This window comes from Hyposmocoma kahamanoa, unplaced genomic scaffold (genome assembly GCF_003589595.1).
Source record: "Hyposmocoma kahamanoa isolate Upper Pololo Valley unplaced genomic scaffold, ASM358959v1 99879, whole genome shotgun sequence".
NCBI classification, from domain to species: domain Eukaryota; kingdom Metazoa; phylum Arthropoda; class Insecta; order Lepidoptera; family Cosmopterigidae; genus Hyposmocoma; species Hyposmocoma kahamanoa.
Window position 1 is genome coordinate 1827570 of NW_020656077.1, and position 26700 is coordinate 1854269.

Genomic DNA, 26700 nt, shown 5'->3' on the forward strand with positions numbered 1-26700 from the left:
CACTTGCCAAAATATTCGATAGTTTTTTAATTACGTGAATTGTCATGTCAGCGTTGGCAAATTGTTTGCCCGGTTTGATAAAAGTTATTTGTAAAACTACGAAATATTATAATTCATGAAGTTCACGAGGCCATTTTATTGTTCGTTAGGGAAGCGATAAATTCCCCAAAGTTTGATGTGATTGATAATTTGACTTAATTTATTTCATTGCTTTTCGTGGATGTGATACAATTGTATGTTAAATTTTCATTACTAACATAGGATATAAGTATATTTGTAACTAACATCTATGGACATGGTCTGAAATAAATAATTTGAATTTGAAATATTATTATTCATATTATTTATTCCCAGATTCTTGAAATGTTTCACTGCGCTGTTACACATGAACGTGTGCGTGGTGACTGACTTATAGCAGAACTTGAGTTGCACACTTTTACCTTATTGAGTAGATAGGGATCGTACAGAAGCTTCATTATGTCAGGCAGGTGCGAACGCATTTTATACAGTCTATAGCGCCACTGCTAAGGTGACGCGTTTTGGCGCAACTCGGCCCACCTTTCAGTAGGTCACCTGTATTCGACGGTGGCGGCAACAGCAACGAACACTTTTCATAGACTTAACAAACTAATCACCAACTTCGAGGTTGTAAACGAATTAAAACGGAATTAAAATGAAACGGACAGTGGCGTGGATAGAATAAAGGAGCAATTAAATTACATTTATTATGAACAGCTTAACACAGACAATAGGGAGATGATCTATCGTCGAATTATGATTACTGTTGGGTAATTATCCGAAAAATGTTGAAAGGGCGGGAATTTTTCCGAAAAAAGCCTGAATAATTGGAAAATTTTGAAAAGTTGGAAAAACATAATTTCCAAGGCTATAAAATCTTTTGAAGTTTATTTAGCGTGAATTATAAAATAAAGTTGTAAAGGTAAAAGTCACAAAGAAAAACGAGATTTAAAATGGTTTCACGAGAGCGAAAAAAATCTCCAACACCACATCACCACCCCTTGTTGGCTTCTACGTTTTCGTTCAGTAACTTAACTTTTGACAGGTGTTAACGTCAAATGTGGAAAATTAAAGGAAAAATATTGGAAAAAATTCCGAAAAACATTTATTTTTCTGAAAAATATGATAATTTCAAAATGGAAATTTTTCCATGACCCAACACTAAGTATGATCTAGTTTCTTAGGCGCAATAGTGGTAAATGATTCCTTTAAAGCTGTAAACGCTGACTCATTACTTATATTAGTGGAGTTTTACAGAGCTTTGATTGAACTGAAGAAAGTGTATTTGATTTACAATAATTTAATAATAACATTCAATCGACCAATTAATAAGACGTTTTATGTAAAATTTTATATTGCAACATTCGATAAAAGATTATATAACAAATAAATTACTATTTTTCGTAACGGAGCTTAGTAAAATAAATCATAATTAATGTTGTACAAGTTGTCTAATCATTCTAACTATCCTAAAACATACAAATTGTTAAATTAAAAACACTTAACACAACATTGCAAATGCAAAATAAAGTAAATAAATATTCGAATAATATCACTAAACTATTTATATAGATATCACTGAAGTAGAATATTGCTTCTTGGTATGGTATTCGAGGCGGATATTTGTGCTTTTATATGAAGTAAAAGCACTGAGGTTGCAATTCAAGTTGTGCCATTTTGGCGAGCAGCCGGTGCAGGCGGCGATGCGCACGAGAGGCCTTGCCGGTGCTATCGACGCCCGCGGCGACGCCGTTGCCGACAGACGCGCCAGCACCGGGATACGCGCGCACCGGCTCCGGCATCACCTCGCGACAAGCGTCCAGACGCTGAGACACGTGTCTCGGCATCTGAAAACAACCCCAGCACTGAGTGCAACGAATTGAGAACTGAGTTCGATGGATTAGAAGTCGTCTAATTGTCTCAGTGGCACAAATAGACATTTAACATATTCGCACGTTGTGCGCATGCGCACATTGTAACTGATGTAAAACAACGTACTATCACGTCGTTTAATTTCTTTCAATTCATCGAAGAACGTAAGAGTACGCTATAGAGTATTCAATCTCTAACGCCACGTAGTATCGAAATTTCACCGAATAAGTAAGCACTACTCACACATACGAACGATCGCTGGTATACACGCGCAACATCCGAGAACAGTTCATAGACGTGAAAGTTTATTGACGTCAGCATCATTATTTCTTACATTCATTTATTTGCCTGTAGACGAAACGTTTATAAGCGTTTACATTAAAGTTAGGGAAAAATATCAGCCACAGCTCACGCGAATGTATTAAACTAGTCGTCGATGCCATCGCGACAGTTGGAGCGGATTGAAATACATAGGATTGTCCATATAAAATTATGCAAAAATACTTACACTAAACAAAGGGGAGTGAAGTATAGGTGTCCAGAGTGGTAGCAGCTTGTTGAGGACAGTAGAGTTACACTCCAGCAGGGACTCGAGCAGGCTCAGAAAGTGTAGGTTCACTGTCTCCGCCAGCTACGAACAGAACCGTTAATTATAAACAAAGCCAAATTTATCAATGAAAATCAGTAGATTTTATTACAGTTCCAATACGCATAAACAGCGTAAAAAACTGGAGGCGTTATTACGAATTGCACACTAAACAGAATTGAATAGGAAAAAAATATTCGATATAAAAAATACCTTTCCTATACAAAATAGCTTTATCACTTGCTTTGTGCGCAACATACATATTTTATGTATTTTTTCTAGCTCTACGTAGTCCGATTTTTGCGCTACTGGAATGGTGAGAGGCTACCATCGATACTCGATGGAATACTCAAACTTAAATGTCGATACGAAAATGATTTAACAACTTATACGACATCTGTTTAGACTCCTATTCATAAAAGGGTTATTAAACGATAACTTTAAAAAAACATGCGCATTTACCACTTTAGATTGCACAGTAACTTGCAGGATACTGGGCACGAGCTTGCACCAGAAATCGAGAAGGATGCACACGGTGGTGTTATGAGGTTCGCTGCTTGGAGTGGTGCTATTGGCCATCTCCTCGAGATACAACGTCCACAGCTGGCACAGGATGAATGCGTGGAACAATGCATTCATGCGCTGCGCCGCCGGTTTGGTCTGCTCCACATACGACGACATTATGGTCTGCAAAAAAGAGGGTAAACCGGGAAAAACATATGACGCGTGATAACTAACAATAACCGCTTTCCTAACAACTAACATTCTTAACTGAGTTACAAGTTTAGTTAGGTTGACTGATATATTATAATCAATTGCCAATTGCAACAGATGAAACAGGGTTTTGCAAGCCTACGTATGTAAGACTTACCTGAATATGATCAGTGATATGACAGGTGGCATCTTGCGGCACGGGCTGCTGCAGTGGGTGCTGACCGCCACGCGAATTGCACAGCGCACCCATTAGCAACCAAGATATCAAACGTACGCGTGTTACACACTCAGAAACTTCACGAGCTCTGTTGGCAAAATAATAGAATAATTTTTGTATATCCATGTTAAAAAGCATACTATATTAAAACAAGTTATCATCATGATAGTTCAATAATGAAAAAGTTATCATCATGGTAGTTCAGTAATGAGAGAAAGTAGTCACTGGAGCAAATTCTTTTTATATTTCAATTTTCAATCAAATACGCGTAAACACAATGGGATTCGTAAATATTACGAAGGAAAAAGTTTATGACAGAGTTCCGCAGTAATCATGTCATCACCACGTAATATTGTTTCAACTTGATATTGATTGCAATAAGAGCAACTTTAAATTGTAAAAAAATCTGAAAGCTTAATGTACTACATTTTATGCCATTTGACGCCGCCTGCCGTGTAGACGCTAAACTTTCGTCGATAACCATCACATCACAGTTTCTCTTCTGCCTGTCCTCATTTTACGACTTAGTCGAGGAGAATCCAGTCTATTACAGACCCCTCGTACACCTACCGTAGACCACGTAGCCTGTATGCTAGGCCAACACCCCTTAGGTTACTAAAACTTTGTCGGCGTAAGCCTAGCTCATTTCGTGGGAAGTGGTAGTAGATTCGCTGTAACGGAACGTTACAACACTGTTCAATATTTTAGGATTTTTTTTTTTGAATTTAACATTATTCAAAATTAGCACAAATATTATCTACAACAAATATATCCTTTTTTAAATAATAATAAACTATAAAGAATCAAAACCATGATCTACTATAGACAAATTGCTTAAATCTATGGCAGCCACGTTGCATTTTCGATAGGATGTCGGAGACACTGGGAGGGGGGACGCCGATATCGACGCCAGCGACCCGAGCTCTTAGAGACAGCGCCAAAACGCCTTTGGAGCCAGTCCACCATCGGCTTGGCCTCGCTCACGATAAAAAAAGACTGTTACGTATTACACGATTTAATTCCGCCTTCCCCTTTCCATCACTAAAACTAGGCGTAGTCTTGGGTTCCACCCCTATGTTGTGGACATTCCAAAGTTTTGCACGAAGCGTTACGCTTCCACATTTGTATACCGAACGGCTATGGAGTGGAATTCCCGCCTGTAGACTTGTTCCCTGAACGTTATAACTGGGGCTTTTTAAGGCGAGATTGAGGCATTACTTAGGTGTGCATGCCCCATAGTCTAGCTCATCGTCACTTTCCATCACGTGTCAAATGCGCACTTATATTTTATAAAAAAATCAACTGCTCCTCGTCCTGTGGCCTTTCTTCGATGCACGGCTACCAACTGCACCTTGTCCTGTGGCCTTCCTTCTGCGCCGGCGATTATACAGGGAAGTACTATACTCGATGTTGGTCCAACAACAATCAAGTTTTTCGGTCACCAATATAAGCACAATCTTCACACCAAACATCAACCACATACCCTTAAACTGTGACACCGAAACAGACCAACACGGTGTATCTAGAAGACTTTCACTGCAAAACCATAGAAAATCCTCAAAAACTTCTTACCCAAGAATTGAAGTGGTGACGGATCCAAGTAAATTCCTGGCTCCTGGTCCAGTGCCCTGCTTGCCACGGGCCAGTTCTAGCGCAAGTTCAACGGCTACATACTGCGCTATTCCACCTTTCACGATTGCGCCCAAAGTGTCTTCATTCAGGCAAATAAGGTTGCGATTTACTATCGACTTGGATACGGAGCCCTGAGGACATTATTATTATTATTTATTCCTAAATGCATGGAATGTTTCACTGCGTTTCGAGAATAGGTTGTACCTAGATCAAGGCCTACCACACACGGACATGTCGTGTGGTGACCATACTGACTTATAATTGAGGCAGAATTTAAGTTGCACACCTTTATCTTATTGAGTAAATGCGGATCTTGCAGAAGCTCGATCATGTCAGGCAGATGCGGACGCATACAATCTACAGCGCCACTGCCAAGGTCACGTGCCTCGGCGCCACTTGGCCCCGCTGTCAGCAGGTCACCTGTATTCAACTGTGGCGGCAACAGCAGCGTGCAACCGTGACCTACACAGGATTAAACGTTGACTAATAAAAAGTAGTCTGAATTAAGGGTGTTAATTCACCTAAAGCATGAAGGTTTTCTTAGTATGGACATACATATTTCGTTAAAATGCTTATAAAATTTATTTTTTACGGTTTATTTTCTGAACATGCCAAAATATAGGGTGTCTCATGTTTATTTGTTTAATAAAGTAAAGGCTAAAGTATTTAAATACGTAAGCACCTATAGAAACACAACTACAATATTATTTTTGAAACGTAGGTCAATGTTTGAGACAATAATTTATAGCAAATAATAATTTTTCGCCAATGTACTCAAATTTCAATAAATAATACGCACATTGAAATATAATCAGTTCCGAGAATTCCCGGGATTTGTAGAAGGGAATGTCCGCATTATTCTTTAGTTTAGCTGAATTAACTCCCTCGATTCTGATCACTGCTTATAAATCATAATGAGTATGAAAATAAAGCGAACAGACAATGTTTTCACATTCATGATGTTTCGACATATGAAGTAAATAGTTATTTTCAAGTATTGGATTCGCAATTTTGCTTAATTTTATCGCCATAATCACAAAATATTCAAAATTACAATAATTATATCGTCTGTTTAAAGGTAATACCACATAAGTAACATTTTCCACAAAAAGTCTTTAATTTATATAGGTATGGTAAGAAAATAACTATCTTTCTGCAGGTGAAACTCAGTAACACAAAAACTTTTTATAAATAATATATAAATATATAAATTATTATACAAGTAATGTATATATAATACATAAATTATATTATATACAATAATTACAAAAAAACGTTTTGGGGATGCGAAACTATGAAAGCAATAGTCAGTCTTAACCCACCTTGTAAGACGAATTGTATCAAAATAAAGAGGTTGTCATCAGGTATCGTAGTTTTGGTACGTAGGGCTTGGACGAGCTCGTAGACAAGTACTCGGCACACAAGCAGCTTATCTCGATCCCGACTGAAGACTCGCACGCAAACCACACTCAGTTCAGAGATGATGGACAGTTTCAGCACAAAGTTCTGGATGCCATAACTAATGATCTTGGATATTGGTTCCAAGATACTCTGCAAACAAAAATAATCATGTGTATGCTCATTTACAATAAAGTACTAATTATGTAAAATTGTTGAAAAAATTACTAATTACTTAGCAAATTTTGAAATTCAACAAAATCTAATTTATTCATAATATTTGTTCAGAATAAAAATGCAAATAAAAAATATATTTATACATCATTGTAACAAGACAATGACCTGTGAATTGAATTATGTATTGTGTATTAATAAAAATAAAATTGCAAGTAAATGTAATAGGTAAGAGAAATATACTAACATAACATGGTACCTTATGTTGTGCAGCGTGGGGTATCTTTAAAACTGCGGTGGCGACCCTCAGCAACGGCATAACGTCATCGAGCTGCGGCAGTTGCAGAGCAATGCTGCGAAACAGGGCGTCCATTTGCTGCAATAACGCTGCGCACGCGCCGAGCGGCCCGAGCGCTTCCGGAGCCAGGCACTCCAAATACATCGCCATGTTGCCGGCTATTATAGGTATTTGCTGAAAAACCTTACCCGATTATCTTACCTGTTACCTTTCCTAACTGATTAACCACTTATCATAACGGATAACCTGATAGTGATAATAAGTAGATATTCGGTTCATTTATTTGGCTTGAAATTTAAGCCAAATAAATGAACCTAATGTAAATTATGCAAAGTTTCTATGAAGTCGATTCCAAAACTCAAAAAGTTTATACCCAAAGCGTTTGTTATTAGAAATAATATAGTTATAACTTTTTATAAAAAAAACCGACTTTAAAAGTTTGCTTATCTGTTTTCGCTGTGTTTTACTTTCATTGAAATTACATCTATGTGCCAAGTATTATTGATATTAGTTAACGCAAAGTGGATGAAAGTCAATAAACCGGATTCATCCCCTAATTTGCTACCCTTAGAGGTGGACATTTTCTGAACTTAAATTTGAAAGTGACCACCACTGAGGTACTCCCTTTCCAATAAAAAAGAATTATTGAAATCGAGTCACAAATGTTGGAAAAATCGCGTTACACACAAAGAAACACACGAATTGAGAACCTCCTCCTTTTTTAAAGTCGGTTAAAAAGAAACTTATTTATAAGTTAGATATACGTTAAGTTTTGTTTGTTGTCTAAAATAAGCCTTTTTAAGATTTGGAGTCAATTTCACTGACACCCTATTTTGTTAGAAAGCTGGTGGACTACAAAATGTTCAAGTAACACTTAAAAAACTAGACACAGTTAAACCAATAACAATACTGCGTAAATGTCAAAATACAATAGATATAGGTGAATTCTGAACTTACAATCTATCAAAAGTAGTCAAAGGAAGAAAGAAGAAAATTAGAAATAATAAATAATAAATTATAATAAATTAGAAATAATAAATTTTCAAAGGTTAGTTGGAAGAAATCTCTTTATGGGATAAGCTCGCCTTTGTACACAAATATTTGAATTGTTTCTGAAAATTTGTAAGTTACTTTGTGGTACAATAAAGTGTTTAAATAAATAAATAATAATAATAATAATAACTTATTATAATAATAAATCAAGTGATCAAGTGTTACATCATCCATAACACATTTTTACACGCTAGGGGAATAAGTCACACACATTTTTATCAAGAATTTAATACATTTATCATAAATCGCACACATATTATGTCATAAATTACACAAATTTATCAGAAAACACACATACTTATCAGAAATAACATAGATTTGTCAGAAATACACCCAACATTTAATATTTACATAGTCAGAAATAATTAGGTCAATCCTATAAGAACAAGTTGTAATATTTTTTATTTCTCAAACTCCACCATGTAGATTGTAGATCTGCGTTGATGAATGCAAAACTTATCATAAATGCATCATCACCATCATCATTAGTCAATCGTCGTCCATATCTATAAGCATAACATATGTATGAATTGGTGAATTACATTCGTCAATTGGCCGGTAGGCCAAAACAAACCTGGACTTTTTAATTTTTACTATTTCTTCATATAACGTGAAGTTTGGCTACCAATTGTAACCAAGAACGCTAACTTTAACTTTTAACTTTTACAATTTCTACTTATAGTACCTCTCCACCCAGTGAAGTGAGCCATATAACCTAATTAAATTACTCTTTTGGTAGGTCAATGACTCTTACCATATTTTTAATTACAATTAAAATGTAACACGTACGAAAGTAAGGTTAAATTAAGGTTTTTAAGTGCTTTTTTGTGCAAAAACTTCTCACACTGTCAACACACTTCACAGTGCTTGTACTATTATATATGAAATAATTTTCGTATCAATTCTCACCAGACATACGAAAATTATCCACACATGCAACATTGAAGCGTGCTGACGGCGGTCCCTATCGCCCCTTTTCAATTAAAGGGGGTGGCGAGCTCCAACCGACGCTAACCACGGTGAGTGGCAACCATTTTCAAAAACAAAATACGCGCTTGTGCAAAGAAACCAACTCACTCAGCCCCATAGACACAGTTTTATACTATACCTTTAATAAAGTCTTATAACATAATACCTTTAGTAAAGGTATATACATACATCTTCAAACCTACATACAGCCTTAGTTTCATACATAACAATTTAAGCAATCACATCATAAGCAATACTTACCAAATTTTGCAATAAACTTACCCTACCTACAACATCTCCCACCGAGCTTGGTTGTGAGCATCATTAAAAAGCACATATGTATAAAGCATTACTATTCTACACAAAAATCTAACTAAATTTCCTTGCACAAATTTCCAGTGCATTGCACTCCCCCATAAAAGGATGTCAACTCAAGTCACAAAGTGAATCTTCAATGTTGCGGTTAGTATAAGGACAAGGAGGACCATCCTTCTTTCCACTACTGGGCACAAGACCCTACAAGGCGAAAGTTTTTAAGGCATGAACCATAACGCTGGTGCTTTAATTTACAGGAAGATACATTTTCTCATACACTTTACACTCGGAAATTTAATAAAACGCAATTCGTTCAAATGTTTTTATTGTGGAAACATTGTGCAGTCGGCTTTCGGCTATTAATTACAACAGTGATCACCATCACATCAAGAGAATGCTATTACAAGACGGTGCATATGTCAAATGAAGTATTACTAATAAATAACTAATAACGTAATAACAGATTATAACAAAAACCATGTAAAAAGATACCACCAGCTTTCTTACATAGAATTAAGAGCTAGACTCTGTCAAGGCCATTGTGTAGTCTGCAAAGCTTTATCATTAATATCCTTGTACGATTTTAAATTTAATTTGTTTTTATTAATCATACAAGTATGATACAATACAAGTATTATATAGAATAAAAATAATTATAACAATAAGAATACGCAAAAACGTGATTAATTCTTGCAGCAAACGATTGTGTATCAAGTACCAACAACAAAATGGTATTTTGTACTAATGATGTGTTTTAAGTATTTTCTTTCAGTACTTACGTCTATAGGCAGTGTTTTTTTCGAGTTCAAATGTTCCACAACTAATTGGAGAGGACCGCAAGGATATAATTCGTTGAAATCGACGAACGCCTGTGCAATGCTTTTGAAGAAAATCAGCCGCTGTTTTTCTACATAAAAAAATAAGTTTAAAAAACCAAACTGACTCTTTTTCTTGTAACAATAGCTTGCGGTAAACTGTTGATGAATATTAAAACAGAGATGAGATCTCCCAGAGAATACCATCGACCTGCCTTCGTGGAGTCAAGTGAGTTATTATAAACAAGCTGGAGGAGATGGAAACGATGTGAAATATGGACCTCCTCATCTAGCAGCACGTTGTTAACAGTTGCAATATCCACAGATGCAATTGCTATAATCACAACGAAGAACGTTGCACTTGTGTGCAGGAATAAGCAATGATACAATATAAAATATTTATAATACAAAAACTGCAATATTCAACCAGATACTCATTCTCGAGCTGTAACGGTAACCGTTACATGTTATGTTACCAAAAATCATAGTGTCTACGTAGTTCGCGAACTTGCCGGAGCGGAACGCGTGTGGTTTGCAGTGAGCCGAAGATAACCAGGTACTCATTCTAGTGGGTGAAGACTGTTTTACGCGTACACGCTAGAACCTCGTTACTGTATCTGTCACATTACAGTTGCAGCTCGCTAACGAGTACCCGGTTTTAAATGTTTTTATTAAAATGCTAATTACGTACCAGGAGTCCGCTGTAGAAACATCTGTAAGAACACATTATTAGGCGCCAATTGGTGTAGCACGGTTCTAAGGAACTGGTGCGCCACGAAGACAGCACTCCCGGGAAGACGGGTGTTGGTCTCTGTCTGCCACGCGTAGTTTCCTAACTGCACCACTCTGTAAGTGACACATTCATCTGGTTACGGTTGTTTACTATAAAATTATAAGACCCTCTAATATAATATTACAGAAAAAGCAAGTGATAATTACTAATGTAATGGGCTTCTTACCTGCTGACATTATGCAGCAGAGAGGGTAACATGCCGGCTGCCGCAGCCGGTTCCCTGTGCACGAACGTCGCTAACAGTATTATGCTGAGTCCAAGCTCCTCGTCGCTGTATTGCTCCACCGCCGACCCGCATTCCGCACCTTTGACATTGAGTAGTTGAACAATTAGAATAATGAATAAGAAATCCAGAAAATATTTCAAACATTTCAACGAAATCAGGAAACGGGTGCCATATAATTGAATTGTTGATTAGAGTCCGTTTCTTCTGTCACGACAATTCTATTGCACTGACAGTGTCCGTGTTAGATACACGCGATTCTGGATCTGTACGTGATTCTGGACAGCCTACCAAGCATAACGATAAATTTAAGACAATTTTTGATACTAAGCACAACAAATACAAGCACCGAGACAAAACCATAGTACGTACACACTCCTAATTGCCATCTGCGATTGTGTACCCTTAGAAATAATAGTAGACTGTACAACAAGTGAAAAAAACGCGTCACATGACTCAAGACGAGTATATCTGAATATATAGAATAGATATTTAAGTCGAGGGTAAAATGGGTTTTATGAACGAGTTATACACTCTGCTTTTCACTTCGATTTATTTTATTATTAAACAGCGTTATTAGAAATAAACGATTATTGAATTAAAATTGGATGTAAAATTACAAGAATTAGGCATATTTAATGTGATGGTTTTTTTTATTTTATGCACTAGAGCATACAATCCTATTTTATGTACTAGAGTATACAATCCTATTTTATACACTAGAGCATAAAATCCTATTTTATGCAGCCGACACCCAGCATAAATACGAACTTTAAGAGCATGAGTAGTGAAAAAATAAATTTTAATACAGTTGCTCAAAACGTGGTAATTTTCGTACTACAACTCGTGTCGAAAGTGGGATTTTTCGCACTAGTGCTTTTTACTTTTCCATTTTTTTTAATTTACTATTGCTTCAAGTCTTAAACGTAGAATTAAAGAGGTTATATATTTATTTAATATTTATGTGCTTTGTGACGTAAGTCATTCGTCATTAAAACATATTTACTTACAAACATCTTATTTGTTTAAATTATATAGGTGTTTTATAAAACAACGGGTTACATTTAAAAATACCAAAATATTTTCCATAAAGATGGCTGATTGAGTATTAACAATGACCGGAGATGAGTATTACGCGAGACCGCTGCGCGCCGCGCCACTAAAATATACTGTTTTATTTTACTTACAATGTAATTTTACAAAAACGTTTAAAAAAACGTCGTTTGATTCACGTGCGGATTGGTCATTTTCACTTGTCTCGAATCTTGACCTCGAGACTCGTGAATAATGACTAACTTTGCGCACGTGTATCAAAAATAACTATTCTTACATCGATAGCACATGGTCGTGTCGGGTTTAGGCGCCGAGCTAGCGTGCGCGGCACGTCGTGCCTTCCGCGTGGCATCGTCCCACCAAACCCCGCCGCCATCTCCGCTCTCTATATACATCGAAAAATAGTCATTAGAACAATTGTATTTTACACTCACTTACACAAACATTATACGATTTGATAATGAATTTTACCATGTACCTATGTTATAGAAGTATTACTGCTCAAATGGGTAGACATTGTTTTGTGTAACTCACATTATACCGTGCACCATACCGGTTAAGACTGAATGTATAAGTGACAAAGACTGTAACAACGATGCGGTGTAGTGCGAATATATCTAATTATGTAATAAATAAACAACCCATATTACCAGTGCTAAGTGGTCGTGATATAGCATTGGCTTCAGCAGCAGACGGCACGGGTGTTGGCGGAGATCCAAGCTGGGCAGCCTGACGCGCCAAGCGCCGAGGCGATGCACCGCGAGACCTAAACCACGTACACAAGCGTGCTACAGTGAATATGTTTAACCAAGTGCCATTATGTTACTATATTCATTTTGAAATTATTGACGCCCTTAGGTAAATATGTTGTCATATTACGTAATAACTAATGATCAGAATTGAAGGAGTTAAATTAGCTAAACTAAAGACTAATCTGGACATTCCCTTTTACAAATCCCGAGACTTCTAGGAACTGATTAGATTTGAATAGCGTATTATTTATTGAAATTTGAGTACATTGGCGACAAATTATTATTTCCTATTAAGTATTTGCTACAAATTATTGTTTCAAAAATAATATTGTAGTTGTGTTTCTATAGGTACTTACGTATGTAAATACGTTAGCTATTTAAAAAATAAACATGAGACAACCCATGTTTTGGAATGTTTAGAAAAAGACAGTAAAAAAAGAAATTTTAGACGCATTAAAGACGAAATAGGTATATCTATACTAAGAAAACGCTCATACTTGAGGTAAATTAACTCCCTCAATTCCGATCACTTTATAACCGTATCGTAACGTACGTAAATGAAATATTACAAAATACAAAACGTGTAGCAACCTCTTCGGCGTTCAAACTTAACGTTAAAGTGTAAGCGTTCATTTGTGTATAACGTACTTTTATTGTGTGATAAAGTGATAAAAACAATAAATTGCCTTATATTAATGTTTAGGCGTCCTTTGTTTGATGCGTATACGTCCGTGTTATGAAATTCTTCATAAACTGGTCAGTTGTACAACATCAAGTGCATCTATACTACTATCTATAATACTATACTATGTGATTAAAGAATGACTTTATTCGAGCCCCTTTTTATTAGTCGTTGTCAAAGTTTTGTTGAAGCCAGTGATACGAGGTGCTACCTAACGATAAGTGATTAATGGTACCTGCTGCCTTCAGACGAGAGTTTCTTGCTTAACTCCTGCGGTCTACCAGTCGGTGTAGGAGTCGGCTCTTGCTCTGACTTACTCGAATCAGTCTTGTCTGTTGAATCGTCTACAGAGTGAAAAGAAAAAACTATGGTACACGCAAAATAGACGCCTTGTCGTCGAGTTGCGGATACCAGCCCGTTGCACCGAGTACCAAGTACTATGGTGACTGGCAATATTTTTTAGCAACTACATTTATACTGAGTATAATGAAATAATGTTAATAAAAAAATAATTTAATTTAATAATTACTAAAAATTCAGTTTTTTGTTTTTTGGCATTCTGTATACATATCAATTTAAGGACTTGGTAAAGCTCAAAGTAGAAGTATCTGCGATGGTTTTTCTTCGCTGAACAAAAATAGGCATGATATTGGATTTGACACATTTGCTACTCAGAGTAAGAGGGCGGAGCGCGAAAGATAACAAACGATGACTAGTAGTCGTATGGTTCACCGGAGCTTCAGGGTTGACGCACAAAATATCTTATCGGCTTAAAAGTAAAATAAACAAACAGGCCGCTATACATATTCAACGCCTATATTTTGAATTTATTTATCATATAAGCTAAATTTCATTTCTCGTGTTCTCCAAAAATACTAAAAAGTACTTTAAAATAAATACTACTTACTGGGACAAAACGTAAAGAATTTTCTTTGTAAAACAATAAAGTTCTTTTTTGCCGTTTTTATCAGTACACTAAAGAAATGTATGTATAGAAATACATATCAATCCCAAAATAAGTATTGAATATATTGCGAAGTCGTAACAAATGTTGATGAACTTACCAGGTGGTAAATTGAGCGCTTCTCGTACTCTATCAACTAAAGCGTTGAATACGGGATATTGTTCTTTGTTTGGTTTAGGTCCGATTGGAAGAAGTCTGAAAAAGAAATAATCGATATTTTTACTACTATCATAATGGAAAGAGAGATAACATAGTTATACTGTTTGCGGATTGATTTTACCTTTCCGGTGGGGGGATGTGAAAAGGCTGATGGGGCTGATGCGGCGGGACGGGCGTCGTTGCATTCCAAGCCACCTCCATCTTGGACAGTGGCGACTCGGGCGACGCATACGCGTAGCCTTTCACTGTCATATGTACATTATGTCGTTATTTGTTTTCATTTTATCTTTTCTTACTTACGATACCAAGCTACGGGACGTACAAGTTGTACGCCTTGTGGTAAGCGACACGCCCATCCATAACAGTTGCAGTGCCATTCAGAGCTTTAAATCGCAAAGATTTTATGTCACTCTGTGACATAAGTTGACAAGTCCTACGTGCCTGTAATTTCACCAGCACCCTTACCCTTCTAAATTGGAACGCAATAATGCTGACGTTACTGCTTGGCGGCAGAAATAGATAAGGAGGTAGTACTTCCCTGGATGAACTCTTTCACAAAGGGCTCTAGTGCTACTAAGTCTCTCTATGTATCTATAGTCTGGCGAGATTTGGCTGCTTTGCCATACTCTGTTGTCAAAAGAATCCCGCAGACGTATAACAAGTACGACTATAGACAGATGCATGAAAACCAATTCGATCAATAAGCATGCAAGCAGATTCGCGTGACTGGCAAAATAGTTATCATAATTGGACGCTGATAAGTAATAACGTGTCAAATCGCTTTGTTTATGTTTGTAAAATGTAGATGAGTCGACAAATCACAATTTGGCATGAATATCTCAATTTCCGATTTTTCGTGGGTTTTTTTTATATGATACCAAGTGGCAGCATGTTACTGGTTATCAGTATTCAATTGACAGAATAATGCTGGTAGTTTGTGTACCTGGGCTCTTAATGTGATGTTGAGTGGGTGATTTGCTAGGCGGCCACTGGCCGTATACTGGCCCGTCGCCGTTGGATGACGGCGCGGTATCCGGCGATGTGCTGCTTCCAACTACACATAATTATGAATACGAACAGGATTTGACAGAACATAAGTTGACCATGAAAAAAAATCGTCATACAAATGTGTTGTTAGTAATTAGTTGATTTGTAACACGAAGAGACATTCTTTATTTTTCCTATTTAAATGTGTTAATAAATTAATAAAACACTCATTTATAAATAATTTGTTGGTAATTCAATCGAAAATGGCCAAGAACATATTTGGAAGCTATGTGCAGTGAGAACTAAATTTCAGAATAAAATTGTTAGGTGCATTGACGACTTCTGTAGTGCAGCAATTGAGAGTCTGGATACTATAAGGCATTGAGGAGGTCCTGGGTTCGATTCTGTGTATTAACAAAGTTATGAAATTAACACTATTAAATTACTTGTACTCAATGTCATATTGGTAAAAAAATTCGCTATTTTGGTTTTTAAGGCAAAGGGGGTCTATTTTTATTTAATTACTATTAGAGATTAAGCCCCCTGGATTCTAAAGGACAGTGATAAGATCCAGAGTTCGATTTCAAGTTTAACAAATTAATGTACTCAAAATACAAGGACTTTATTTATTCATTTAATTGTGTAGTTATATTAGCGATTAGGCAATTAGGATACTACAGGACACTAAGAAGGTCCTGGGTTCGATTTCAGGTTTAACAAATTCATGTATCCAAAATCCAGGGCGTTCATTTAATTGTATATTTATTATTAGGAATATAAATTACCGCATTATTTATAAATTTACTTTATGATCAACAAAAGTCACTTCTTGTACTGTACTACCAGTGAAGTAACAGCATATCAAGTTCTAGTTACTATACTTCACTTTGATTAGCTTGAGCCAAGGTCAAGGTGGTCCGCCTTACGAGCAAACTTTACTAAACTTAACTAATATCTTAATTAACTTAACTAATGACTTCAACCAAGCTGATCAAAATAAAATCCACATAAAAATACATCCTATTTAATCTAATTATTTTGATTTAAACTTCAAATAAATTCATAAATAAATTGAGTAAGATAGTTTCCATAATAATAATTATGTAGGTGTAAGTGTTAATTAACATTTTTCTTACACCTTTCATAAAAAAGCAATTTGCAATGCTTAAAAGTATAAAACAGACAATAAGTCAGATTTATTGAGCAAAAGAGAAAAACGTGAGTCGACCTAGGCACACATATCTCAGTTAGATGTTTATATGTTTTAGAAAAGCTGTACTAATTTGACTTACCAATTATTCTCTTTTGTTTACCCATGATTTTAACTCGTGGCGAAGTTTGTTGTCCATGCCAATTATCGGGCCAGATTTCCACTGATTGTCCGCTCATAGGCGTCGATTTCCTGAAAAGTTTTCATTACAGTTATTACTAATACAGTGGGCCACAGAATCAAGATAACACGACACCTCAGAATTTTTTGTTGAATATTGTGGTTTATGATATTTAATATTGTGAGGCAATTTACAGTTGATAAAAGTGTGGCTGTAAGTACTATAGTTAGATGTTGGCGTTACGAACTCCGTCGTTTTCATACCTCATCATATCATGTCTAAAATTATTAAAGATGTCAAAAAAAGTTAAATGCTTCCTCGCCTGATCTCTTTTCCAATTCTTTCTCCACCTTCCTAATCCCGTTCCAAAATTTCATTATTTTGTTTTTATAAGTTACAAAAAAAGAGTTCAATTTCTGTTCACGAAAAATATCGATAATCACGAAAGCCGCACTATGGCAGCAGCTATATATATAGGACGATACATTGGTATAATCATAACTAAGTTAACAATGACACTGAATAGAAGAACAATACTTTTTAAAGACCGTATGTAGCTTTGTTCTGTAATCCCGATAGCACTTACTTTTTTAACCGACTTCAAAAAAGGAGGAGATTCTCAATTCGACTGTATGTTCTTTTTTTTGTTTTTTTTTGTATGTATGTTACGCGATAACTCCGGTATTTGTGAACCGATTTTCATGATTCTTTTTTTGTTGGAAAGGGGGTACTTCCATAGTGGTCCCATTTCATTTTGAAGAAAATCATCCACCTCAAAGGGTGGCTGTTCACGCATGAAGATTCATTTTTATAAATAGCGCCTAACTTCAATTTAGGAGCAATTACTTTTAGCAATTATTTGCTATTTTGCTATTTCTCCAATTCAATGCGTTTTTCTCTCGATATACTTTGAGTAGTGTCGTAGTGAGAACCTATTTTTATTATATCCAGTATCAAGTCCTGTATAGTGGCGAACTAGGGGATATTTCAATGAAACTTAGCAAATAGACGTAATTCCACGTACTTTTGAGGTCGGTTTTTTTTAGTACACTGTACTGAGATTATTATATAGCGTGGATGTCGTCGAAATAGACTAAATTATAAGGAAATGAGTGATAGTATCGATGTGTTTTACAGTTTTTTTTATTCGATCGTCAAACCAGCAAAGCCTAAGAATCAGTGCATGTCACACTTTTTTTTTTAATTATAGCTTTTATACTTATTCTACGCACAATGAGCTAAGGTGTTAATTTCTGCAAATGTTTGACTATAATAGCGCAACAAGTAATTTTCACTAATTTGTATGTAAAGTTAATTCCAATAGGTTTTTTGTAATATCTATTTCAATTTCAAACTTGTAATATATCGTGTTAAAAGATTCGTTATAAAAGTTGTTGTAAAATCCATGATTCTAATGTGCATTAATAAGTATCGTATCTCGACAATAAGTAATTGCATTCGTTATCTCGTTAAAATTGTGTATTGATTATAATACTCACAAGTTGGATGAATCGCTTGCTATAGATACAGAAGAACTGGTAGAGAGTTGATAGGCAGACCGCGAGCCTACGGCTGCCTGAAATGTCGAAACAATATTCTTATCAAAATTCATGTGCAATCGAATATTCAGAAATCTTGTAAACAATATGAATAACACCTACAATTTTGCTAAGTGGCGGATGTGAAGTAGTGGCTGGTGTATCCACTTTAGGCGGGTCTTCGTAGTGAGACGGTTCATCGAATGATCCCTGAAACACAATAAGAAATACAACTTTTCAATGATATAATCACATAAAAAAAATTAAACATATTTCTTCTTTATTCAATATCACAATGAATATAACTAACTGCCTCCGTGGCCGAACGGTTACCATGCCGGACTGCCACGCAGGGGTCCCAGGTTCGATTCCCGGGCCGAGAGAAATAGTTGTATGACCTACAATTATTTCTCTCGTGAGTTTGGGTGTAATTTGTGGTTGTCTATGTGTGTGTCCATGGCACCCGCGACACAGGGTTTCCCTAGTGCGGGGCTATGTTGAGTGTGTGCGTTATTATTTATTTATTTCATTCATTATGACATCTCGTATATAATACCATAATGAATTATTATTATTGATACTAAGATTGAGCAACATAAAGAAAAATTCCTTCGCTCTGACTACTCAAGCCAGCGTCTGTTGCCACACCAGGGCCACCGCTCTTACTAACTAAGTTACAGATCGAGTTAACAAATCTTACGAATGTGCTTGTAGCAGATCTTTGTATAAGGCTTGTACACAAACCCTCTACCCAAAATAAAGATATTTTGGGTGGGGTATTTTCATATGGTTCTCACTTATTATTGAAGTCCATTCAACAAAATGATTCCAGGTGAAAAAAGGGCATAGCAGAATATCAGTGGTGTTCCGCAGGGCTCTGTGTTAGGTCCGGTATTAAAACAATTCTTTACCATCAGCGCCCCCTATGAAAAACTTACGATAGTTTCTTCACTCAGCCTTCAATACCTTGACAGCTACCAGAGGTAACGCTATATTCATTGCAAATAAAAAAATAACAACTACAAACAACTAACATATTTATTTCTATCCATAAAATTAACTAAATAGAAATAATAATAGGGGTTAAAGTATGAAATTGCCGATTTGTACTGAAAATCTAAATTGTTTATTTTTTAAATTTTTAACAAATTTATTTAATCAAAATAGTTGCCATTATTATCTATACATTGCTGCCATCTAATGGGAAGGTTATTAATGCCTTTGCGATAGAACTCCGACGATCTAGACTGCACAAACTGTGTGAAAGCATTTTGTACTGCCTCCTGGGAAGAACACTTCTTGTCACGTAGATAATTGTCCAAATCACGAAAAAAATGGTAGTCCGTTGGAGCAAGGTCTGGTGAATACGGAGGATGACGAATGGTTTCTAACTGCAGTTCCTGAAGGGTCAAAATGGTTTCTGGTGCTGTGTGAGGTCTCGCGTTGTCGTGGAGCAATAATGGTGAAGATCGATTCATGAGTCGGGGCTGTTTTACTGCTAGTTTTGTCAACATGGTTCGGAGTTCGGCACAATAGACATCTGCCGTTATTGCTTGACCAGATCGGAGAAAACTATAGTGAATAACACCATGCTGAGACCACCGAACAGTTACCATTACCTTTTTATTGGTAAGTTTTGCTTTAGGACACTGTTGTGGCATTTGACCTGGGGTCAGCCATTGCATTTTTCTTTTCCGGTTATCATAAAGAATCCACTTTTCATCACATGTTACAATTCGATCCAATATTCCTTCATTTCTGTACCGGTTCAACAAGGCAACACAAGTTTCAACACGCGTTTCTTTCTGCAGATCAGTCAAATCATGAGGCACCCATTTTTCGTATTTTTTTATTTTATTGATTTGACGCAAGTGAGTCAATATTGTGGGTAAGGTAACGTTAAACCATGCCGCTAATTCCTGGGTAGTTTGACTAGGATCGGCTTCCACTATCTCTCTTAATTCATCGTTATTCACCTGTGTGGGCGGTCTTCCTCGTGGCTCGTTCTTTAAGTCGAAATTTCCATCACGAAAGCGTTTAAACCAAAATCGCACGGTGCGTTCATTAGTAGACCCCTCTCCAAACGCAGCATTGATATTGCGGGCTGTTTCTGCCGCGTTAGTTCCGCGTCGGAACTCGTATTCAAAAATCACTCGAATTTTCGCAGTATCCATCTTTCTTGTCTAAATTGAATAACAAAAACAATTGAAAGTCGATATTCAAATGTTTCAAATTTAAAAAAAAAAATCACAGAAACCATTTGAAAAAAGTTTCATTCGAAAACCTCAAACCATGAAGATTCTATGAAAATTCAAAGAACCTATTGCAATAAAACGGCAATTTCATACTTTAACCCCTAATATGTTGTGACGCATACGGCAAGTAAATTTACTGAATTTTAACAATCAATCAACTTACAGGTGCGGTACTGCCGTGAACAGTAGTATCTGATTTATCGCTTGTTTCTGGTATCGCTATAAGTTCGCTTTCTGAAGATTCTTGTTCTAAACTCCATTGCTGATACCTACAACATGGATTGAATTTTTATTAAAATATAATAAACTTTTCCAGTTATTAGGTTTTCGCGATTGTTACACTAACTAACTATTTTTCCGGATTTAAATCGCGTATATTTGTTTTTTCAAATAAACCGACGTTTTGGGCCCTTCACAGGTCAACGGTGACCATGGGACCTGTAAAGAGCCCGAAACGTCTGTTTGTTTGAAAAAACAAATATACACGATTTAAATCCGGAAAAATAGTTTCATTTCCTATATAATAAACTTTGTCTCTCATTAAATAAAATTAGACTTGAAATGGACGCAACTTTGTAAATGAAATTTGGATTGTAACCAGAACCATCTTGGTAGTAGAGTGTAATAGGAACATTTGTTATTATACCCTTTTATAGTCTGACTCTACCTTCCCAACGCACTAGACCAAACTTCAGGGTTGTCATCTATAGCCCCGCAGATCAAACCCACACGGACATGCTTAAGCAAAATTACGTACTTAGTACTCTTAGTCGGTTGCTCCCAGTGTGTGGGCATATGCGCAGGCGACTTATGTTGCAGTTTCGGTTTACCGAGCGCAGGAAGTGGACTAGTCGCTGGTCGCTCCGCAGAAGTAGTTGGCGGTGGGTCATGATCAGCCTTTAATGAGGGCTGGCTTAAATCTAAAAAAGTTGAAAAAATTGCTATTAGATATCTACGAGGTGTTTATACCTGTGAACGTCTTCTAATTCTTAATTTCATGAATCGAAGAAGCGCAATGTCAATAGAGAGAATTCGAACCCTAAAAGACTATAAGTAGCGTGTCATTTTACACCCTTAATCCGGTTAAATCAACGAGAAAAGTGCATTAAGCAATGCAACACTAACGGTTATCTCGGTGCAACACAACAGTGTTGCTATTGTTGAAACCCGAAAATACCCGTAATAAAGGTGATGATGCAAAATTCAATTATTCATTAATTATACAACCCCTGTTGTTGAACATTTATGAAAAATTGAATTTTGCATCATCACCTATATTACGGGGATTTCGGGTTTCAACAATAGCAACATTGGGGGTAGCAGGGTTTAATGCACCAACCATTCTGAACGACGATTCCTGAGGATGCCTCGTGGCGAGGCGAAACACGTGTCGGGTATATTTTCGGTGGTTTGTGACTATAGTTGCGCTTATGTTATTAATTTTATGCGGAGGAACGGTGAGATAATTAACTGCATGAAAAAATATTCAACACAAGCGCTGCTGTTTTGAACAATTTAACCTTCACTGGGTTTGCGGCGTAGCAAATTAATTTACTTTCATATTTATTAACATGGACTTCCGCAAAGTAACGCCTGAATCTATTAATTAAAATATATTAATTAGCCTTTTTTGTTTTTTTTTTTCTATAATATCAAATGACGGGACGAACAAGTCGTGCGCCTGTACAATAATACACACGCCTGTAATACACGCCTGTCCATAACAGTTGCAGTGCCACTCAAAGCTTTAAATTGCAAAGATCTCAGGGACACTGCCACTGCGCCCGTCACACTGAGACATAAGTTGACAAGTCCCATATGCCGGTAATTTCACCAGCACCCTTAACCCTTCAAAACCGGAACACAGTAATGCTGACATTTCTGCATGGCGGCAGAAATAGGTAAGATGGCAGTACTTCCCTGGACGAACTCTTTCACAAGGACCTCTACTGCTACTAAAAAGTGTTGTTGAAACAAAAAGATCAATAGCAAAAAAGCAAATTAAATGTATTTTGTTTGTGATAATATGGTCAATACTATAAAGATACAATAATATAATATCAATACAATGCAAACTACTATCAATAACAGGGACATAAATAAGCGTAAATAATGTAATAAAGTTCATACCTCAATATAAGTATTTACAAAACAAGAGTTAGTATGTTTTGTTATTTATATAATTAATATTAGGTATATTTATAAATAGCAAGTACAAAATACAAAACAAGTGTACGCATGTTTCTAGTGACATTTATTTTGCTATTGCGAAATTTAGTAAATTAATTAAAAAAGAATTTAGCTAACATTTAAAAAAGTACGTACCTCTAGCGCGTGCTTGAGGCATAACAATCATAGGAGGTATTCGCTTACATTGATGGTACTGTGCCTCTACAGTGTTGAGTACTATGCGTACTAGCGATTGTACTTGTAGGCACATCATTCCGTTACTGTAATGATACTGAAAATAGACAATGATTGATTCATGATTGACTTTAATTAGCAATTGAAAATCGAACCAGAAATGCAATGACATTAAGTCCAAACAAACATAACTATACATATCTATTTTTTTTTTTATCTTTTAGTCGCTTTTTGAACCAGTTTTGTAGGAGTTTATAGGTAATGACAGACGGATGACATCACTTTTGGTTTTGCCAAGAAGGTAATTTTTTTAGATTAAAGTTCTTTAGTGCACAGATTGGGGTACACGAAAGGAGCTTCTCCGTAAGACGTGCTATCCGCATTGTCTGTACGTCAGGCGCACCCTGGGGAACAATCGGCGAGAACCTTACGCCGATTGGCAAATCCTTTCTCCACGATGGCAAACATGTCTCATAGTCCTGGGCTGCAAGTCTACGCCATCGAAACGATAAGAAGAAAGGTGCCCAGAGGCCTGAGTGTAACTTTGTAATCATTCAAAGTTAACTACCGCGTTTGCGTTAAGATTTTTATTTAGATCTTAATTGTATGTTTATAAGGTTTAAATTAAAATCTTATTACACACGCGAGAGTTAAGTTTACATATTTGAAAACTTACACTAAGGCTCCAGATAGGTATTTATTGACTGACTCTCTTTTTTAATCGACTTCAAAAAGGAAAAGGTTCTCAATTCGTCTGTATTTTGTGTGCGTATGCGATTACTCCGACATTTGTGAGCCGATTTCGATTATTCTTTTTCTGTTAGTGGTCATATTCGAATTTGAGATAAATATCCCACCTTTAAGGGTGGCAAACTAACGGATGAATCGGGTTTATAGAATTTCGTCCATTTTCCGTCAATCGATTTCAATGAAACTTGGCAGATACATGGTATTGCATTGAAAATAAAATGTTATGGTGACCTAGAGCTGATCTGATAATGGAAATGGCAGACAGATTAGAGGAACTCTTCAGCAGCTTACAGCAGCTACCTTGTGTTTGTGCTCATATGATTCGTTTTGACGAGAACTTCCATATGCGTTTCAGTTATACTTGAGGAGATCGCGGTAACGAACACAATTTGAGGTCAATTTTTATAAAAAAAAGGTCCATTTATTTACATTCTAATAAGGTTCATGAAGAATATACAAAAATAAAGAAGACAATGAGTATATTATATAATGGCAAATATAAAATTGTTTACCTTATACAGAATTACTAAAAGTGCCATTAGCCAATGCCTTCGAACGTGCGGTTCGAGCAGTGCCAATGAATGCGTAGCTGGATTCACAGAACCGCCTGGAGAAGGTCCACTGCAATACTGAAAATATACGTTATACAATTTCAACGCAATATTTTTTAACAAGTAGGCTATATAAATAAATAAATACAAATTTTAAACAACATCACATCACACAAAGGTACCAAAAAAATTTACCAATAAACAATTCTCTTACCTGCAAAACCAGTAAAGTGGGATCAGAAATATGAGCTCCCATAATATAATTTTGGTCTAAAACTTGAGGCAGGTTTGCCATAAAAGCATTGAATATCGACGATTGCCTGAAAAATAAAAATATTAAAAATGACTATGCTGTTACATTGGACCCGCCTTAAGGAAAAGTTACGAATATTCACCGCATAGATTGTTGTGATATTGTAAAGAATTTTTCCGTTACATTATATCCCAGTAATAAGAAAAGATGTTTCAAAACCAATTCCTGGACTCTAGCTGGCTGTTTCTCTTCTATAGGGTGTGCTTGGTCAGATCTAAAAAAAACATGAAATATGTATAAAAGATAAAAGGTACTTGCGGACAAGGCATTTGGCAAGGAATCTTGGTACAACCTTTAGAACTACGCAGTAGGTCAAGCTTGACAGTATTTTTTTTTAATACAACTCTATGCTGTTTGCAATCCAAAGCCAAAGTGTCAAACCTAACGTGCTCCTGACTGTACCTACAAATAAACTTACCTGGAGAGGAACTGCATAAGTAAGAACACCAACAAATTTGTTGTTTCTCTGTCAGCTTCTTCGAGATCAACTGCTTTTGGTACAACAAAAGAGGAATCTTCCGTCGATCGACCGGATAACGGATGAAATCCTTCTACAAATAAGTGGTACACAGCCAGAATTATATACGAGAAAATGGGGGATGTCTTTGTATGTTTATTAAGTATATCATTTCAGATTTAAGTTTTTAGTCACTTTAATCATAAAGCAGGACGGTGAAATCTTTTGTTCATCATGTTTGAATAAATTTAGTCTAGGATTAAAATAAGTGTGTAAGAATAGAAGCCTGGACGTCGAGTTGCGGACACCAGTCCGCTGCACCATATCAACCAAGTATGTAAGTAGAACATGTGTTAAATAAAAATAATACATACCGTGTGTGTTGTTAGACCTTTGCGCAGTATTAAGTGGTTGCGGGGCAGCCAACAATTGTCCCAGTCCGAACTTGGACGTTTTCCGCTTCAAAAGAGGCGCGGAATATTGTCGCGAATACACCTTTTCTCTTTCTAAAGATATAACTATCATCAAATACTTAGTAATACATTTACTAAGAATATCAAAAAGGCAAGCTTAGAAGCATGTACACAGCTATGGAAAGCCACAAGAAAACTGTACGGTAAGAAGTTAAAAAGTGCCGAATTTTTTCCATGCGCAAGAGGCACAGTTATAGCGTAGTATGTAGCACATTTCAGCAACAAGAATATACACACAGATAAACCTTTATTTTGTTGAATTTTACCATGTCTCGTATCAGGATGGGGCGGCATTGTCGCCGGAGCGGAAATAGTGCGTTTGTACGGCCATTTTGTGCCAAATGATGCGCTAAGTGTATTTACGTTGCTATCCCGAGCGGACACGCTCAGGGCTTCGTGTGCACGCCGCACTTTATAAAGGAACCATTCAGAACTCGTCTCGCTACTCACTAATTCTGAAATTTAAAAATAATATAGTAGCTGGAATACCACCAAGCCTTGAGATGAGTGGAACGCTCATTTTTTATCACTGATTATTTTATGAAATTTTAGGAAAACTCACAAACTAATTAGAATTATAGTAAAAGAAAAAAGATAAGTACCCAAATGCCATTAACAAATTCCTATTACAGATTAATGAGTAAGAAGAAAGAATGCAGCATACAGCAACTATGACTGTCCAACATATTGAATAGTAGTTACTTAATTCTAAAACATAATATTTTGATATACAAGTCACAAAATCAACAAAACAAAAAGCAAAATAAAATATCAACTTCAAAATAAATATTAAATTGAAAAGTTCAAGCTAAAAAAAATTACGTAAAGTTTAGCTGCACTCACAAATAGGGCATCGAAACCCGGACCAATTTTGAAAACCCGGGTTTCGGGTCATAGTATAGTCAAAACCCGGGTAGACCGGGTTTTTCCGAGATTTCAATCTTTTTGTTATATCAAAAAAAAAAGAAACTGTTCCTGTACTGTATTTGTACAA

General features: G+C 36.2%; 1 protein-coding gene across 11 annotated transcripts in view; it reads right to left on the reverse strand.

Moving 5' to 3' along the window:
- Positions 1-1190: 1190 nt before the first annotated feature.
- Positions 1191-26700, reverse strand: part of LOC113239328 (protein unc-79 homolog) — a 75188-nt gene continuing 49678 nt past the window's right edge. For 6 of the 11 annotated variants that reach the window (XM_026476274.1, XM_026476272.1, XM_026476270.1 and 3 more), the window contains 29 exons: positions 25952-26161; positions 25608-25751; positions 25195-25327; positions 24859-24990; positions 24678-24783; positions 24425-24541; positions 23124-23259; positions 21556-21718; positions 20962-21067; positions 18667-18753; positions 18505-18581; positions 16967-17076; positions 15631-15741; positions 14809-14932; positions 14629-14723; positions 13800-13908; positions 12781-12896; positions 12408-12515; positions 11021-11159; positions 10753-10907; positions 10026-10153; positions 6859-7083; positions 6362-6590; positions 5326-5501; positions 4980-5170; positions 3348-3495; positions 2939-3163; positions 2399-2521; positions 1192-1865 (listed from right to left, as the gene is read on the reverse strand). In XM_026476274.1, the coding sequence (XP_026332059.1) occupies positions 1650-1865; positions 2399-2521; positions 2939-3163; positions 3348-3495; positions 4980-5170; positions 5326-5501; positions 6362-6590; positions 6859-7083; positions 10026-10153; positions 10753-10907; positions 11021-11159; positions 12408-12515; positions 12781-12896; positions 13800-13908; positions 14629-14723; positions 14809-14932; positions 15631-15741; positions 16967-17076; positions 18505-18581; positions 18667-18753; positions 20962-21067; positions 21556-21718; positions 23124-23259; positions 24425-24541; positions 24678-24783; positions 24859-24990; positions 25195-25327; positions 25608-25751; positions 25952-26161 (4139 nt within the window). In that variant the 3' untranslated portion in view covers positions 1192-1649. Of the gene's footprint in view, positions 1866-2398; positions 2522-2938; positions 3164-3347; positions 3496-4979; positions 5171-5325; positions 5502-6361; positions 6591-6858; positions 7084-10025; positions 10154-10752; positions 10908-11020; positions 11160-12407; positions 12516-12780; positions 12897-13799; positions 13909-14628; positions 14724-14808; positions 14933-15630; positions 15742-16966; positions 17077-18504; positions 18582-18666; positions 18754-20961; positions 21068-21555; positions 21719-23123; positions 23260-24424; positions 24542-24677; positions 24784-24858; positions 24991-25194; positions 25328-25607; positions 25752-25951; positions 26162-26700 lie in introns of all 11 variants that reach the window. The other 5 variants (XM_026476276.1, XM_026476268.1, XM_026476271.1 and 2 more) reach the window with 5 other exon arrangements.